This window comes from Lampris incognitus, chromosome 14 (assembly GCF_029633865.1).
Source record: "Lampris incognitus isolate fLamInc1 chromosome 14, fLamInc1.hap2, whole genome shotgun sequence".
NCBI classification, from domain to species: domain Eukaryota; kingdom Metazoa; phylum Chordata; class Actinopteri; order Lampriformes; family Lampridae; genus Lampris; species Lampris incognitus.
In genome coordinates, this window is record NC_079224.1 from 30,942,272 (window position 1) to 30,961,481 (window position 19,210).

The 19,210-nt window shown below is 42.6% G+C and overlaps 1 protein-coding gene across 1 annotated transcript in view; it reads left to right on the forward strand.

Moving 5' to 3' along the window:
- Nucleotides 1-19,210, forward strand: part of LOC130124227 (microtubule-associated protein 4-like) — a 79,807-nt gene that overhangs the window by 31,467 nt on the left and 29,130 nt on the right. The window contains exons 4-5 of the mRNA XM_056293680.1: nucleotides 2,386-3,466; nucleotides 3,611-3,801. Coding sequence (XP_056149655.1) covers nucleotides 2,386-3,466; nucleotides 3,611-3,801 — 1,272 coding nt within the window. The remainder of the gene's footprint in view (nucleotides 1-2,385; nucleotides 3,467-3,610; nucleotides 3,802-19,210) is intronic.

Consider the following 19,210-nt stretch of genomic DNA (forward strand, 5'->3'; position numbering starts at 1 on the left):
AAGCAGTGAAGGGCATGAGGTGAAAATAGTAACTTCAATCAATTAGAAATGTGGAGAAAGGTACCAGATTTAGAGGGGAATGCACCTTTATGTCCACTCTCATTAAAATTTAGTGATGTAAGAGCGAGGGGAAGGGAAAGGGGAATGCTGGGTGATCAAAAAAGAAACTGAGACAGACGGAGAAAGCGATGAGGTCAGAGTTGTTAAGAGAGAAAGAAGGAAAGAGAGAGGAGGGGGGTATCTCTTTTTTTATATTCGTCCTCTCGCTTTCTGGCCTTTCTGAGTAGATGTCAGTTATACTTGAGGAAGATAGCTTCAGCAAAACAGTTGTAACCAACTGTGATGCCTTTATCACAAAAAGATAGCGAAAAGAGAACATGTAATGTTTGTTTTTGAATGTAAACTGATGTGTTTTTGCAAGTTTTGCTTTACATGGGTTTTTTGACAGCTTGCATGCATTTACATTCTCATTTTGTCTTTCCGCATTCCTCTTGTTTTGTCGTGTGTGTGTGTGTGTGTGTATATATGTATATATATATATATATATATATATATATATATATATATATATATATATATATATATATATATGTATATCAAATTAAAATCTCAGTTGGAGTGCCTGTGTATATCAAGTGTTGAATTTTGATTTGCCGTCCAAGCCATGCATTAGTATGACAATGATCCATTTTCTTTTCCATGATAATTCCAACCTGCCTGCATTTACTTGTCACTATCAGGCATTAGATGCAATTTGAGCTTAATTTAACTTGTTCAGTTGGACCGGTTGCCTGCTGCTCCCTGGTTATGGTCCCCAGTGTGTCTGTGTGAGCAGTTAGTTTTTTTTTTTTGCTCTGCTGCTTGTGCTTGCTGCTCCCCATGCACAGCCAGCTGTACTCCCTGGTCTGTGTGATGAGGAGGATGATGATGATGATGATGATAGGATCAGTCGTTTTTACTTATCTTCTGATAGAGAGAGAATCACACCAGATAAACTGCTTGATCACCATGATAAAAAATTTTGTTGATGAAATTAAGAATATGCTCTATTTTTATTGTCTTTCGTTTTTGGCAGTCTGGCCAAAATTGGAATCAGTCCCAATAGCATCCCAACTTGTTGATGATCCAGAAATCATAAGTTACAAGAAAAATCCTGGTCTGATTTTACAAGACATTACCAAAAAACAAAAAAAAAGTTTGCTTTACTATCTTCTAATTCAATAGCTCTAATGGCTAAGCTGTCCATTCATACTCACCATTAGCATACTCAGTGGCAGAAATTACTATCTGTCCTTTTCCTACAAGTTTCCCAAATCATTTGGAGCCATTCAATATGGCATGATATTGTAGGTGAGACGTAGCCCACACACAAAAACAGATGTCGCTACTGACTGTGTTAAATACAACAGATCAAATGTTGTTTGTCATGTGCTGAGTTTCCACGTGTTAATTTGTCCTACAGTTGTATATAGAGCCTTCCTGGTGCATAAAATGCTAGTTTTAAATTGAAATAATCTAGATTGAGACCTGTAAAATAGGCCAAAACCACTAGCCATGTGCATTTATAAAAGCAGGCACCATCACATACATCAGATATTTTGTGAGAACACCCAAAGGGTTTACTTTAGTGGGGACAAAAAGCAGTCAAACTATGGTTACTATGGCTGGGACCACACAAAAAGAAATAAAATAGTTTTCATCTCAAGATAAATTTATTCTGAGCTCTTGGGAAAAAAAATCCAGATTTTGCTTAGGAAAGAGCTGAAAGTCATTTCTCTTCATACATGTGTAATCATAGACAACAGGAACCATGGACAGTTTAACGTTTAGAGAAAGATCTCGCCCAATTAACCAATCATGTCATTTTTTACATGTACACTACAGATGGAGTTGATGAATCACTAAATGGTCTCTTCTCACATGCCTATTAGCTTTGATAATAGAAGTCTGAAATGCATATATTTTTCAGCTTGTCTCCAACAAAAGCCTACAAACAACTGCTTGTAGCCCAGTCTAAATAAATCCACCATTATGAATGCAATTGGGACTTGGTGTTAATTTATTTTGGCTTAATAATAGATATCATTAAACGAACTCAAAAAATAACCTATTCTTATTCTTATAGATATTTAGAATTATTATTATTTAGCTGTTACACAATGACAGTTATAACTACAATGTAACTATTTAAATTGAAGTTGCAGTATGCAGTAATAATCCATGTCTTAATCAAAAGTTTTGATAAGTATGGTACAAGGTCAGCATCCCTTTTAGAAAGGCTCAAGGGCAGCCAATGGTAACCACAATCTGATGGCTTTTTGGCAGGTGGATTTCTTACACAGTATGTGATTGGTTCCTCCTCTTATAAAACCCTTCCCCTGGCAGCTCCCGCCCTCTCTCCCAGTGGTTCAATGGATGACAGCAGCCCCACCTCCTCCACTTCAGAACCCCTCAGCCCTGAGAAACAGGGGCCAGGGGGCGAGCCTGCCAAGCAGAGGAGGAGGAAGAAGAAGAAGAGGGGCCGTGATGAGGTGTACAACTTCTTGGATAGGCAGGAGGTGGAGAATAACGTGAGCCAATCAGACGGCTGTGGAATGATAAGCCCCACGTCTTCCCACGACAGAGCAGGAGGGCAGGAGGAAGAGGAGGAGGAAGAGAGCTGGGAATGGGAGATTAGAGGGAGAGGAGGAGGGGGTAGAGTAAAGGGGAAGAAGAATAAAAGTCGGATGAGACTTCCAGAGGAGTGGGGAGCGCCCCAGCAGTCAGTCTCTCCCACACCGGCTACAGTTGCTTCTAACTTGGCTGCAGCCACTGACTCCAAAGTGCTTGAAATTGACTTGCAACCCAGTGCTAACCCTGCACTGTCCTCTACCCATTCACCAGCACCCACAAACTTGACCAATGCCGCTCATTCTACCTACACCATGGAGTCATCATCACGCTCTTATGAGCCCATGTGTGTTGATGATTTTTCTGTGTCGGCGGCTAAAGATATTGAAATGACAAATGACGCTAAAGAGTGTTTAGTCCCCTCTGAAGCTGTTGTTAGCTCAGCGGCTAATGTAGGTGCCAAGACTAGCTTACCTGCGGATGTTAGCAGTAGCTTAGCATTAATGTCAGGGGACAACCTAAGCCCAGTATCACAGACCTTTTCTTTCCTGGATTCAGTCCTCCAGACCCCCCCGGCCTCCACACCCGGCTCCCAGACCACCACTCCCATCACCACCACTCCTTCCCTGGCTACAGCGCCCCCTACAAAGACTACCCCATCTGAAATTACCCCTCTCAGTTCCCAAACCTCTTTTGCCCTCAACCCCACCTCACCACCCTCCAAGAGCCCCTCAGATCTTACTCCTACAACCAGCACCTCCCTTTTCACCACTGCAGACACACATATTTCTGAAACTGCAGTCAGCTCGAGCCTCAACCCTGAAGCCCGGCCTTTTGTCCCGTCAGGTGCACACATGTCTTCTACAGACATGTTTAACTTAAAAGCCACACCCAATACAAATGAAACCACTCCCCTTTTTAGCACCACAGCAACCACACCCTCTGCCACCACTCTCGTGACTGTTGCCTCGCCCGCCACAAGGTCAGCGCCTACCCTCAGCTCCTCAGCTACTCCTAGTAAAAGTGAAGCCACTTCCCCAGCTCCATCAGTCACTCCTGCTTTTGATGCAGCCATACCTGTTAAATCAACAGTCACTCCCCCTCCCTCCATCACCCCTGCAGCCCCTTCCTCTCCCCCTGCACACTCAGAGCACCAGGAGTCCTCGCTGCCACCGCTCCCTCTGCTGGAAGGTTGGTGAATTACAGGGAAGATTTTGCTAGGGAGCTATAGTTAAACATAGTGAATTTAAGATATGACAGGAGGAAATAGCCATTAGCCTACTATGAGCTTGTCTGTCTATGCAGGTGTATGAATTTAAATTGCATGGCTCTCCATTCATGGACTGATTACCAGGCCTGCTTGGTGCATGGTCCTGTCCTTTAATGTCATTATTTTTTGTAATAATTAGGGCCCGACAGATAAAGCTTAATTGGCATGTATGCTACTGAAGGCTGTTTTTTTGGGTGCTATACACATCTACAACAAATCTTTTAAAAAAGTATAGTTCAGCACAAGACCTGTGTTTCCCCTTGTCTTGTTTTTGGAGAGTCAAAAATTTCAACACCTAAAAAAGACATTTATGTTTTACAGAACTACCAAAGACAAACTTTATTGACAGGAACATGTGTTGGTAAATTGTTCTGGTTTAGATAATTTTTTATATTTCTCAACTGTTAGCATTGGCTTTGAACCTGTAAATATAATATTGGTCGGGCCCTAGTAACAACTTTGCAAGGACAAACATATTTGCCATCATCTGATCTCATTGTCCTCCATCTACCTCTCTGCCTTGCTTACTGTGTCTGTCTTGTTATTATTATTATTATTATTATTATTATTATTATTATTATCATAAGTACTTGATTACTTGACTCTCTGCTTGTGAAAGCTCTACTTTCTATGCTTGCTCTGCCTTCCATGTGATTGTATATTGCTTTTTAATTGCCCTCTTTCCTCAGTCTATAGATATCCACGGAGCATGTTGCAAGACAAACCTAACTTGCCAGCAATACGTTCTTAAAACTTGCTTGCATTAAGTTATTATTGGTTGCCATAAAGCATATCAAAAAAATAAGCACAAATGGCTAATTGGAAAGATTTTCTTGGAATTTTTTACGTACAAACTAAAGTCACAGGGTTTGGATTGGAGCTGCTCAGTGAGTACCTCAGTGCCATGCTATTTCATATTTGCTATTTGTTTGTTTTGGCATCTCCATGTGTATCTATGACATATGATTATCCAAACAGTTTGATTAATTTTCTACGATATTACCTTGTACCTTGAGACTTATACTTTAAGCGACTCAACTCCTCTGTATTGGAAAAAAAGGCCACTTTTTGATGCCATATGAGCCAGATCTGACATGTTTTTCAAGCCAGCAGTCACCAAAATGTACCCACTTTAACAACAATGTGGAAAACCTTTTGAATTTTTTTGCATTGATCGAAGGGGCCAAGGTGGTTCCCAAACCCAGTCATGAGATCTACTCTTATAAGTCTAATTATCTTGTTATTTGGATGATGGGGGGATTTAAACTCTACGTCTGTGGCAAGATTTACACAGGAATGAGAAAATTACATTTTTAGCAAGATGACCCATATCTTGCGATAAAAGGGTCAAATCTTGAATGAAGGGTTAAAAATCTATTCTTGCTCCTGTCCAAATCTAGGTCCAATGTAGAGTCAGTTCGACCTATTATTTTTTTCTTGAATACTTTGTTCTATGTCAGTCTAATTCAACCCCATGACAGGGTTTCCCTCAGAAAAGTCAGCAGGCCCAGTAGAAAGCCTGGCATTGGTCTAGTGTCAGATTTATAGCAGAAATACAAAATATTCTGGCAGACCCTGCTTTTTGAAGGCTACACTCTGGATATATAATCTATCTACATAATCTGGATTATATTATTAATGAAGGTACCCAGACAATCCTGGACATGTAATAGCCTGTGGGTATCTATCAGCCAGTGCTAGATGCTTCTGGATTACTCTACCAGTGTCCAGATGAGAAAGGGGAGCAGGTCCGTGTGGGCTGTGTGATCCCATAAACACTGAGTGAAACCCTACAATGACTATTCCCTCATTTTAATACTTATCTCTCCCAGTAGCTCTAAGGTTTAAATCCTGAGCGCCTATTTGTTTTTGTGGCCATCCAAAGCCACTCAAAATCCTGCTGAAAGAAACCATTATTTTCCAGTGTGATTCTCTCCTCACCTTTCCTGAACCTTCTGTCAGTTTCCGAAACACGACTTTTACCTGACGCAGTTGTGCACGTCAAATGCTCTTAGAATAATTGATTTGCCAGAGTTAACAGTTGGTTGAATTTGATTTGTAGCTCCAATTCAGATAGGATTACCACTTAATGACAAAGTGGTTTCCTTCACACAAGCTTTACACATGAGTATGTCAGGAATGTCCAAAATTTCCTTGAATTTTCATAAAGTCTTACTGGGCTTCTAAAAAAGCCACATGTTGAACTTTGATGTTCAACACTGACCAACTGTTATGGGTCATGTTAGCAGAATGTACTGTTGATGCAATGACGGTGATTTTGAGGTAACCTCTTCATCTTTCTACCCCCCCTTTTTTTATTCTTTTTCAAACTTCCGCTGATGATGTGGCCTGAAACCCTCAACAGGTAAGTCGGTTTTCTCTGTAATTCATGTTTGTGCTAGTTAGATGGGGGTAAAATGTTTTCCTGCCATTAAACCGACAGCTCCCCCTCTGTTTGCTTAGTCACTTTCCCCCCCAGTGGTATGATTCATGTTTGGTCCGTATGTACAATCTGGGTTTGTTTTAAAACTGGTGATGATGATGCTAAAAGCCTCAGCTGACATGATGCTGGCGTTATGTTGTGATCATATATTTTCTGCCCAATTTACACAGACACAAAAAGCCGTGGCCTTAAAGTGGTATTTGACCCATATAAACGATCTAATCATTATTTTCTTTAATCGATTCTTCTGAGGGGTGGCATGGTGGAGCAGTGATTAGTGTGGTTGCCTCACAGTAAGTCCTGGGTTCGAACCCCGGGGTAGTCCAACCTTGGGGATCGTCCCAGGTCCTCCTCTGTGTGAAGTTTGCATGTTCTCCCCGTGTCTGCATGGGTTTCTTCCGGGTGCTCCAGTTTCCCCCCACAGTCCAAAGGCATATAGGTCAGGTGAATCGGCCATGCTAAATTGTCCCTAGGTGTGAATGTGTCGGCCCTGTAATGGACTGGCGGCCTGTCCAGGGTGTCTCCCCACCTGCTGCCCAATGACTGCTGGGATAGGCTCCTCTGAAAAACTAAAGGGCTGTCCCCGTTCTGCTGCAGAGCAGGGCAGAATCTGAGCTGTCTGCTCTGCCTATTCATTCAGCACTAGGTTGTCTCATGGTGAATAGCCATGCTCTTTGCCTGCCCCTCCCTTGGTACTCAGCTTGATTGACAGCTGGTTCTGAATGCCCTGGGCCTGTTTAACTACGGACACATGCCGTTTGTGTGGATTTGTGCTGTGGTTTCTTCAATTAGACCATGTCCTGTGGGGTTACAGCTAAATACAAGTGAAGAGTGACGTAGACTTATTAGCAGTGGTGGCTGGTGCTAACAATTTTTTTTGGGGGGGGGGGATCTATAGACTACATTGTCCTTGTTAATAACTCTGTGACTGTGTGGACATTAAAGCAGCTGTCAGGTGTGCTGCGCCAAGGTAAATTGCGCCCCCCGCCCCCAAAAGAAAAAATTGTTAGCACCAGCCACCACTGCTTATTAGTGTATCGAATTTACTGATATCGGTCGAAGTAACTTTATTCATCACGGTGTAAAAAAAGTTGTGTATTATTGCTGGTAATTGTCAAATATCCATAACGTCATCGTATTTAATGAATGTTTTCATTGTTGGTGAATGTAACCAGACATCAATATAATATGCATGACAGCAGTATACTGAATGATTTGCTGGAGCATGTGTGGTAATTAACAGCTGTGAAGCATTGCAGATATTAGCTGACACAGACTTTTAAGTTTTTCTGCAGAAAAATCTGCTTATCAGCCCTTTCTGGCAGAATGTGTGACCTTCCTTCACTGCTTGTATTAACTGTTGTGCAATGTATTTTTGTGTGACCTGTGGCACAGATAAGAAGCCCTGTTAGTACAGACCTTATTGGTCCAGGCGGACCTTATTTCGTACCGGTACCTTTAGTATTTTTTTAGTACTGATACTAGACCGGGATACTAACTTGGATGTCAGAATCAATTTTGTATGGTAAATTGAGGCGAAGTAATCCATCAATCCATCCATCCATCCATCCATCCATCCATCCATCCATCCATCCATCCATCCATCCATCCATCCATCCATCCATCCATCCATCCATCCATCCATCCATCCATCCATTATCCAAACTGCTTATCCTGCTCAGGGTTGTGGGGATGCTGGAGCCTATCCCAGCAGTCATTGGGCAGCAGGCAGGGAGACACCCTGGACAGACCGCTAGGCCATCACAGGGCCAACACACACACACACACACACACACACACACACACACACATTCACACCTAGGGACAATTTAGTACGGCGAAGTAAATAAAGACAAAATAACAAAAACAAAAGTAAAACAGAAAAAGAACCAAAACAAAAGTGATGGAGAGACAAAGTCTAACAGGAGGAGAGTATGTGATGTTTAAGTGTGAGGGAGACATCTGCTGGTTTTCCTCTTCATCGTCTATCTCTCTCGATCTGTTTTTCTGTCTTTCAATCCCTTCAGCTTTTTGTCACACCAGCCGTCTTTCTATTTATCTTTATATCGCTCACTGCATTTTAATTTCAATTTTTTGCTTAGGCGCCCTATCGTTTCCATCTTTATTTTTCCAGTATTTATAAATCTGCAGTCTCTTCTCTCTCTCTCTCTCTCTCTCTCGCTCTCTCTCTCTCTCTCTCCCTGTCTTTTCCTCTCAAATACAATATTGATGGCTTGGACTTTTATGCCCTTACGTAACGCGAGCATACCCCGGCTTTTTATAGACGCTCGTCTGAGTGTGTTGGTTAAAGCAACAAAGATCGACATTTGGAGACAGTTGGACAATGGAGATCGACATTTCTGTTGAAATCACCAACACATATGGACACAGTGGTTATTCCAGTGTTTAAGCATTTAAATCAGAGATCCATTCAAATTGATGCAGAGTCTGTCAGCCTTCTCTACCGCCAAACAAATAAAATACAAACCAGATTTTAGCTTTTGATGATATAGCGTTAATGTATTTTGCAATAGTAATATAGTTTACATGATTATATCTGCTTGTTGCAGATATGGCAACTATAAAAGCTGAGCAACTATACAAGCTGATGAATTGCATATTTGTGGATTAGTCATTGTCCTAATTACTCCAGTGAGAGAAAATAGCTGAAAGAAAATTTGTTTACATTCAAATGTGCAGGATTATAGCTTAAACAACGTGTGTGAGGACAAGAGAGAGTGTTGGGTTTTAAGAGCTGGTGTACATATACTGCAATTATGTTCATGTTTTTGTTTGTGTGTTGGTATGTGTGTTTGTATATGCGTGCATATATGTATACGTGCACTTAGACTGCAGTAGTCAGGGAAATTATTCCCAGGCCTTGTAAACTGGTTCTGCTTCATAGTCATTATTCAGCCGGGGTAAATTGTGTGTGTGTGTGTGTGTGTGTGTGTGTGTGTGTGTGTGTGTGTGTGTGTGTGTGTGTGTGTGTGTGTGTGTGTGTGTGTGTGTGTGTGTGCTGATTTTGTTTGGCTGGGGGCAGAAAGGCTACTGATTTGCAGTGCCTGCCAAAACCCAGACGTACACACAGACGCTCTCAACCTCTCTTTCTCACAGAAACACACACACACACACACACACACATTACAGATACGCGACGCGTTTTAGTTTCCTTGAGGCTGAGCCAATTAAGTTGAATCAAATAAATGAATTTGCTATTATGTTTTCAGTGACTGTCATAGATTACAATAATAAATGCAGTTAGGTGTATTTTAGAGAAATCACCATCTCCATCTTATCTTGATTGCGGCGTAAACAGGTGGGAGGGGCAGTCCGGGTGACGTCTGTTCACATTCTTGCCTGTTGGCTCCACCTAGGGCTGACTGGCTGAATTACAGACAGCCTGGAAATGGCTGAGCAGGTTAAATGGAGCTCACCAGATTCAGTTGCCTGGGCCCAGACCTTTGAATCCGCCCCACTCCACCGAGTTGACTGATTCTTTTGGTCTGACATCGTGGCATGAAACGGCGGTTTCATGGTGGAAAAGTAATTATCCATTGAGCGCCGCCGGGGGGGCTAATGATTAGCCAATCAGCGCCACGGTCAGGACTAACGCCGTTGTCAGGCTGTCATGTCGTCTGACATCATAGTTTGTTTTTAATTCACTCCACTCTTATAACCCCGGCAAAACCAGCATGTTGGCATGGCTATGCGTGTGTCAACTAAAAAAAAAAACCTTAGATACAGGTGGATAGGTTGGTGAAACTCGAGTCCCCCTCCCCCACGGAAATCGGTCAGATTGGAGGCAATGTCAGACTGAAGATGGAAATGGAGTTTAACGAGCTGACAATTCTGTCTTATATCATCAGGCAAGTCAAGTCAATTTTATTTGTATAGCCCAATATCACAAATTCAGTGGATAGCTCTGCCCAGTGCGTTGTGTTGGTTGCAGGAAAAACCAAAACAAAAAAAACTTCATAATCACAACGAATATACAAATAACTGTGTTTTGACTTGCATCATACAGGGGTGAATTCCAGAAAGTTTGTTAATCCTGATGCCCAGTTCACACGTACACAGGTATTTTTGAAAATGTAATTTTTCTACAGGGAGGAACACTGGTTTGAACGGGGTCAGAGGCCTTCTATGTGAAGACGGAAGACCATCCCTGAACGGGGGGGGGGGGGGGGGCTAGAAGTACATCTGCCGCCATCTTGCTGTAATTGCGACCATTCCCGAATCCTCTGTGAATAGTGCACATGGCCATTGTAACTCTAGTTAATGGTCACGCCCAGTTGCACGTGTAACTGATCGTTGGTTTCGGTCGGTATGCCACTGTATTGTTTATAAGGGTGGGGATACCTGCAGTCAGTTGAGACTGAAGAGGTCACTTAGATGATGATGAAACGCTTCTGTCAATAAACGTTGTGTCCAGATGAACTGATTCACCTTTCTTTGAGTAACTTTTTCTATGCGTTTTGGCCTTTCATCCACACACAAGCTGCATTTCAGGTCACTGAAAACGGACCTTTTGGAAAACTTCGAGGGTGGAGATTTTCAGTAATTCCGTTTTTAGAGTTGGGAGTGTAGATAGGGACAACAGTTTTTGGCTTTTTTTTCAGGCTTCTGATTGGCCAACGTGGCTTTAGGGTTAGGGTTATATCGCCACCTGTTGGTTTGACATGCTCTTGACAGCACATTCATTGTGTTGAATAGCATGCGTTTTTGCTTTTCATTTTGACGACGTTTTTTTATTTTTATTTTAAATAGTGCTTGTGTGGACGAGATTTTTAAGAACGAAGGAGGAAAAACCCCATTTTCAAAAATACCCGTGTACGTCCCTGGGCACCAAACCCCTACCTTTGACTTTGAAGACTTTTTTGCTTTTAATAAGCTGGATAGTGGCTGGACTCAGAGAGCAAAACCAACTCAATTAAAATGTATTTTATTTCCCTTCCTTGTCCAACTTTTTGATTGTTCCTAAATAAAATTATGACCATTTAGCAGTGAACTGTTCTGTAAAACTATCCAAATATTTACAGCTGTTATGTAGGAGAAACTGCACTGTAGAGATGAACTGCATCTCTTGCCTGCACAAGTTCTTTTTCTTGCATATTTATTAACATTGTGTCGGGCTTTATAAGCAACTCTAAATCACTACAGGTTCTTATAATTAGTGTCATAACACACTATAAACATATTTATAGTTCATTCTTAGTACACTTATAATGCATTATAAAGATGTACTTCATAGAAAGTCTTACCTACAACCATACTGTTTGTTCTTTTTAGAGTAGTCTTAGTGAAATTTGACCAGTATATTCACTGGTCAAATTGTGAGGAAGGAGGAACATGAGAATGACAACAAAATAGGGGGAAAAAAACATCAAGACAAAGCGAAATCGGGCACACAAAGAAAAGGAAGCGGTGCCGAGATGAAGAAGGAGGAACTTGGTCAATGTCCTGATCCTGATGGTTGATCAGTTAACTGACCTTTTGGAGACCTCAATAATAAGACCTCAGTTTTACGATTCACCTTTTTAAAGATAAGAGTGAAACGGCATCTAGAGCATCTTAAACTTCTGCGATAATGGGGGGATTGATTTGATTGACAATCAATCATGGCCAGGCATTTTCAGAAGAACATAGACATCGATATGCTGTTGGGCTAGTTTCACTTTGGTAGAAAAATCACTTATCTCCTCTCAGTCTTGCCTCCAGTTTCCATTCACACGCCCTTTAAAGTTAAATAAAACACAGTCTTCCTTTCTGTCTTTCATAGTCAAGTTCACATTCTTCCCTCCTCTCTCTTTTAAACTATAGGTAAAGAACTGTAACCAGAATAGGAAGGTAATAAACACAATTTGTTCGTCCAATTGTGAAAACAGATGAATGTAAGAGATTTAGTTCACAGTACTACATCTCTTGCATTCACAGCTGAATGCAGTTAAATCAGTTATTGATTACAATAACTGGGTGATGATTGAGGAATGATTCCATCCTTTTGATCAGTATAGGTGATTGATCCCCTATAAATGTGATCAATTTAAGAGGCTTCCACTGTATTTTACAGTAGTATGACCGCTGAAGACTGTGAGATCTGAACTTGGACATGTTGAAAAGCAGACAGTTGGCATCTGTGAATGTGTTCAACCAGGGTTGGTTACCCTGTTGGCTTTAATGACTGTGATTATAGCAAGGCGCTCCAAATACTCTCTTCTCTTCTCTACATCCTCTCTCCCCTCTCCTACTGTTTCTTTAAACCGTAATACATTACATGAAACCATCACAGTCAATTCTCATCATTTAATCTCCATTAAAGTATGTGTGTCTATCAAGGCATGTTCACAGACTGTAGAAAGACACAAGGACAGACCAAAATAGATTAAAATTGAATGCCGAATGGTTGCAGTGCATACTACATGATCACATGGTCGCAACCGTCGCCAGTTCAATTCCAGCCGGCGATCTTTGATGCATGTCATACCCCCCCCCTCTTTCTCTTTCCAGCCAATTTCCTGTCTGCCTTTCACTGTCTCGTAAAAATGCCAAAAAAAAAGAACTTTAACAAAAAGATTAAGGTCACTAAAGGGGGAAGTGGGCTTTTCTGTGTCCTCCTTTTCTCCCTCATCTCACCCCCGTCTCACCCTTTTCATTTCCTCTCTTTGCCTACCAGTCCTTACAACCTACCTCTCCATAAAGTCTGGGTCAACCTTTTTTTTCTGCCCTCTGTCACTCATTTATTCCCATTCTTCCTGTTTCGGTCTTTACATCACCCTTGTTTCTATGAACCTCTCATTCTCCTCTGTCTCTGTCATACATCCTCTGTGTCTCTCTTGCTCTCTCTCTCTGTGCTGCTCTCTCTCTCTCTATGCTGTCTCTATCTATAAATCTCCATCATCCAGCACCATAGTGAAGCCCTTTTTCTACTCCCTACTTCCATTCGGTCCATCCCTCTCTCATTTACTGCCTGTATTCCTGATACAATGTAACCTCCTTATCTATCTATCTATCTATCTATCTATCTATCTATCTATCTATCTATCTATCTATCTATCTATCTATCTATCTATCTATCTGCCTGTCTGTTGCCTACTGTCTTCCCTTTTCATCCATTCTGTAATCTCACTCTCTCTCTCCCCGTCTCTTTTCCTTATATACCTTATTCATTACGTGTCCATCACCCATCTCCTTTTCATACTCCGTCTCTTTCCTCCTCTGCCCCTTTCCTCTCTCTGTCCTGTCTTTCCCTAGAACGCTCCTTCATTCTATTTACTCTCTCTCTCTCCCCTCTCTTGTCTTTTCCGTCTTCCTCCATTTCGTCGCCATTTTCCATCTCCTCCTCGTCACACATCCTGTCTCATTGTCCTGACTCTCCACGTCGCTGTTGATAATAGTGGCGTAATCGTGGCTGCTGCGACAACTGGCGTAGGGGTGGGGATGTTGTGATGGCGGTGGGTGGGGGAGGGGCGTTACTAGGGAAACCTAGGAGCCGGTTACTGTGGCAACAAAAGGACTCTGGGAGTGAGGGATGGAGGAGAAGCAGGAGAGCAGAAGGGTGAGGGTGGACTGGGTGTGACTATCAGTAAGGTCAGGAGTAAAAATAGAAACACTCTGACAAACCCCCCCACCCCCACCCATCCACCTCCTCCTCCTCCTCCTCCTCCTCATCTTTTTCTCCCCTGTCTCTTCTCCAACGCCCCGGGCAACCAGCTGTAGCTTCCTCTCTCCCTGTCATTTTTTTTCTTTCCTTCTGTGTCTCACCATATTCCTCTCTGGATCTGCAACTGATATTGAACAATCACCTGCGACAGTAGCGCTTTCCATGACCTTGGTGATTTTCGCCCACTCAGAAAAGCAGATGATCAGGTGAAAAGCAGATGAACAGAAAAGCAGATGATTTAGATGCCGACGCCTTTTTTCCAACCACTGTGTTTTGTGAATATATTTCAGGACCCATTAGGGTCGCACTGCTTTTGAAAATTGTCGGCAATCTCTATCCATGTGCACTTTTTTTTACCATCAGTTTTGCCATATCTCCATTTGTAGCTGCTAGCTAGCTGCCAGGTTGCAAAGATTTTCAAGAACTGTGCTCTTGGAGAGCCAAATTTAAGTCTCTGAATTGAAAACCAAGTTTTAAGACATCCAACACATACTGTCTGCTTGACAGTATATGTGTTGGCAGTGCAAAAGCTGTTTGTGTCCCTGCGTTTCACAGGAATATAACGAGGTGTGCAATTTGCATGCTAATGGAAAGAAAATATGTCTAAAAACCCTGTAAAAAGAAATATATATATATATATATATATATATATATATATATATATATATATATATCGTCTATTTTTATAGGTCTTTGGCTAAAGAACAAAGTACTAGGTGAAAGATTACCATGACCTTATTTAGTGATATAGTCAGTCCTGTATCTCAGACACATTGAATTATTTAAAGTGTATGTATGCAGGACTGTCACAATGTGCTACAATACACAGATAACAAGAGGAGTACATAAAGCAAGCAAAGAGATCGAAATGAGGCCAACAGTATAATTGACAAAACAGTCAATGTAAGCAGAGTGAAACACGCAATATCAACATTATTCAGAGACAAAGTGCTGAACAGAAATCTGTCCACAGGCGTGGCTATTTGCATGCATGTGGTTGTGTATGGATGTCTTTTTTTTCAAGCACGTTTACAGAGGGGAAAATGTTTAAAATTTGTAACTTGAAATCACTAATGATGAATTTGTGTAATGGGAAATGTCGAGTCGCTGTTTTCACTGGAGATACAGGTCAGGAGATAACCAACAATGACTTGAAAGTAATAAATGACTGTCTGTATTTGTGTATGTATGCTCAATAATCCAGGTAAGGAAATCACATTCGAATCAGTTTAACTGGACATAACATTTATTGAGAAAAATGTTTCGTCACTCAACAAAGTGTTTCTCTCTCAATAAACATTGTGTCCAGATGAACTGATTCAACTTTATGCAATAAATGACTGTTTTAGACGTCACATCGAACCATAAAACCAAGCCGTAACAGTAAAAATGCCCATTTGATTAAAGAACTAAAGGAGTCGAATGAGACCCATATCGATTTTGCTTTTTATGCCTTGTTTCAAAATGGAATCGAGCTAAATCTCAAAAGTGCAATAAAAAGTCTGCGTCTGGGTGGTGTATGCAGTCTATTCCATTGCCTACCAACACGGGGATCGCCGGTTTGAATCCCCGTGTTACCTCCAGCTTGGTCGGGCGTGCCTACAGACACAATTGGCCGTGTCTGCGGGTAGGAAGCCCGATGTGGGTATGTGTCCTGGTCGCTGTACTAGCGTCTCCTCTGGTCAGTCGGAGTGCCTGTTCGGGGGGAACGGAGGGAATAGAGTGATCCTCCCATGCGCGACGTCCCCCCTGGTGAAACTCCTCAATGTCAGGTGAAAAGAAGCAGCTGTCGACGCCACATGTACTGGAGGAAGCATGTAGTAGCCTGCAGCCCTCCCCGGATCAGCAGAGGGGGTGGAGCAGCGACCAGGATGGCTTGGAAGAGTGGGGTAATTGGCCAGGTACAATTGGGAGAAAAAGGGGGAACCCCCCCCCCCAAAAACTGCAATAAAAATTAGTTGATTTTTTTTAAGATACATTTGTTTCTGCGGGACACTGAGCAACAATGTAACATTTAAACTGATTTAGGCAGTTTTGATTTATCCACCTTACCTAGGTTTATATTTCCCAGTGAGAGTGTTGTCATTTCCTTATTGACCAGTTGGAAGGAAACATGAGAGGGATCCTTAATGAGTACTGACAGAGACGGGACAGCACTAATCACAGCAAACAACATATATCCCTCGGCAAGCGATATATATATGGATCCTGAAAAAAGGGTCTTGGTAACTCATAGGTAGCCTGCGTGTTTACGTAAAATGTGGTATTCCCTGACTTTTTTGACAAATTGGTATAATTCGTCAATTTATGTCGAAAAGCCATTTGGCTCCCAGTGCTCCACACCCATCTTGAATGAAACAGGTGGGCGAAGGGTTAACGTAATATCTATTCATAAGCCTCAACTCTGACCGGCTGGCAGTATTGCTGACCGCACCTCCTTCCTTGTCAGAAATAACGACTGACCAATCAGAGGCTTACCTTGCTCTGGACATGTGACATGGGCAAAATTTCGTTTGAGGTGACGTCACTCTGAGGGACGATACTGAACGGAGTGTTTAAATTATATTTTATCACATGAAAAATAAGTGAAACAGATGTTATTCAAGTGCTGTGAAATCATGAATATGGTACTCCTCACTGACAGCAAAATCCAACCCAAAATTAGACAAGTCTTCCATACCCCCCTTTGAATGAATTCTTGCACTTATACGTTCAACAGTAAAGCCCCAGTTTTCAAAACCACCGCTGACTCTCAAATAACCCGGGGATCTGTTTCAGTAACCCTGTAACACATTTGCTGGCCTTGACTCCGACTTTGTAAGAAGCACTGAGATTGCCGTCATGATGTCCGGCCTCTCTTGGTATGTTAAGGCACAAAGAAAACAACAACTTGGTCTCTCTCCCCCTCTCTCTCCATCTGCCGGTCTTTCCCCCTCCCTCTCTTTCAATGTGTGTTTCTCCCCCCTTGCTCGCTCTCTGTGCAGTCTGCAGATTGTTTATAGGGGATTATATGTAATAATGTTCATTCATTTCCATTCAGGCTTAATAAACCGCTCGTTTTTTCTTGATACCAGCCACTTTGTGTGTGTGTGTGTGTGCATCAAAGACATAAGGTTGTTGGAGGACTTGAAATTCAGTAAAGTGTGTTTGAAATGGGACTCAAGCATGTGTCAGAGAAAGATGAAACGCAGTCCCAAATTATTCTTGAGAAATTATCTAGCACTAAGACCCCTCTCCCCCTCGATCCTTTTATTTTTTACAGTAGGTGAAATATAAGTTAGATGCCAAATAAAGCGAGCGAGAGAGTAGGGGGTAAAAGAAGGCGGGGAGAAATAAATGTTAAGAGACGAAGGAAGGGTGGAGGATAGTAGGGGAATGGTCCACATGCGTTCAGAGAATAGAATGATAAACTAATTCATGGAGTTCGATGAGTCTAAAAAACATGACTGATTGCATTTTTCAATCCATTTTCTCTCTCTCACGCTCTCTTTTTCTAGATCTATTCATTCATCTGTCTGTCTGCCTGTCTTTCTATATCCATATCTGTCTGTCTCTATCCATATTTCTCTACATTGCTCACTCTGTATCACCATGTAAACAATAGCTGTCAGATGACAACTTAGTTGCAGTGACAAGCATCGATTCATTGGTGTTTGCGTGCACACGTGTGTGTGACTGTGTGTGTGTGTCTGTGTTGCCATAGGCTAGAAGCTAAGGGTTTGCATCAGCGAATGGGGGAATATTCCGGACTGTCATGTGACTGTGATGTCAGAGAGAGGGAGAGAAAGAGCAAAGAAAAGGGAGAGCAAGGTGCAATTTAGCCCCACAGCTGATCCGTGCAGCACTCAGAGAGACAGCCAGACAAACGCAGACACACTCTCACTCTGACGTACACGCTTTCGTCTCGCTTGTACACTTACACACACACATATGCACCTTACACGCATGAACACAGTCACACACACGCACATGCACACACACACACACATAGACACACAACTCCTAGCTATCACCTTAAAAGCAAGGATGCATTGATTTCTCCACTTTGAGACCTCAGAATACATTGGATATTGAGGACACTTTTCTGCACACTGGACAAGCGTAAGCGGACATTTAAGCATAGACCAAGAGAAAGAGGAACCAGAAGAGGAAGAAGACAGGCAGAGCAAAGCGATAAAGGGTAAAAAAAAGAAAAGAAAGAAAGAAATTGAAGAAAAAGACGGAAGAGCAAGAACTACACGGAAAAGATAAGAAAACAAAGAATTATATTCATAGAAAAAGAGACGATAAGGGCGAAGATAGTTGGAGACAGGAGTGACAGGGAAAAAGAAAATATAAGACAGATTTGAAGGAAAGAGAGAAACGAAAGCGACCTACAACACTGAGAAGAGAGGATGTCCTCTCTCTCCGGCTCATCCTCGCAGCAGCCGGACATCATTAGTGACGGCGCCAGCAGCAGCGGCAGTGGCGGCCGCCAGCATTTCTCCAGTGGACATCAACATCATGATCATCAGCAGCAGCAGCAACCTTCTAATACCCTCCCCTGTGCCAGTGTCTCCCCTCCATCCTCATCTTCTGCCCGGACATCTGTCTGGCAAACAGACCAGCACTGCCAAGGCCAGATGGCTGCTGGGCATCTGGGCACGCTGCACTTGCCAGTTGCAGGGGGGCAGGTTGGCGTTGCTGCCCAGGGAGGGTCCAAAATATCCTCAAAGAAGGAAGGGTTGAAATTAGGGCACGACCACACCGAGGAAACGTTTGGGATATCAGCAGAGGTGACGGGGATGCTAAGCCTCAAGGTACCGGTGGTGAAGATGGAGGAGCAGGGGTTGAGAGACAGTCAGGGAGTCGGGAGTCGGCAATGGGCAGACATACCCAGGCCAATGGGGACAGGAGTGACCGGCCAGACGTTGGGAAGTGCAGGACAAAGCCCTAACAGTCCCCTCTCTTCCTCACCCTCCTCTTCCTCACCCTCTCTTAGTGTTTCACCCTGGAAACTCCCCACGTCTTCTATGCTGGACCCTAAACCAATGTCAGACGTCAGCAGCTATGGACAAAATCACCACTCAATCTGCAACATTCATATAGAACGAACCCAAAACTCTTGTGACCCAAATTCAACCCCTGGAAAGATGGAGAGCAGAGATGGATTCAGCCACCAGGGACCTCCAGGCTCAGTTCAAGGCCAGGGCTCCCTTCTGCCCCCAAAACAGGCCTTGGCACT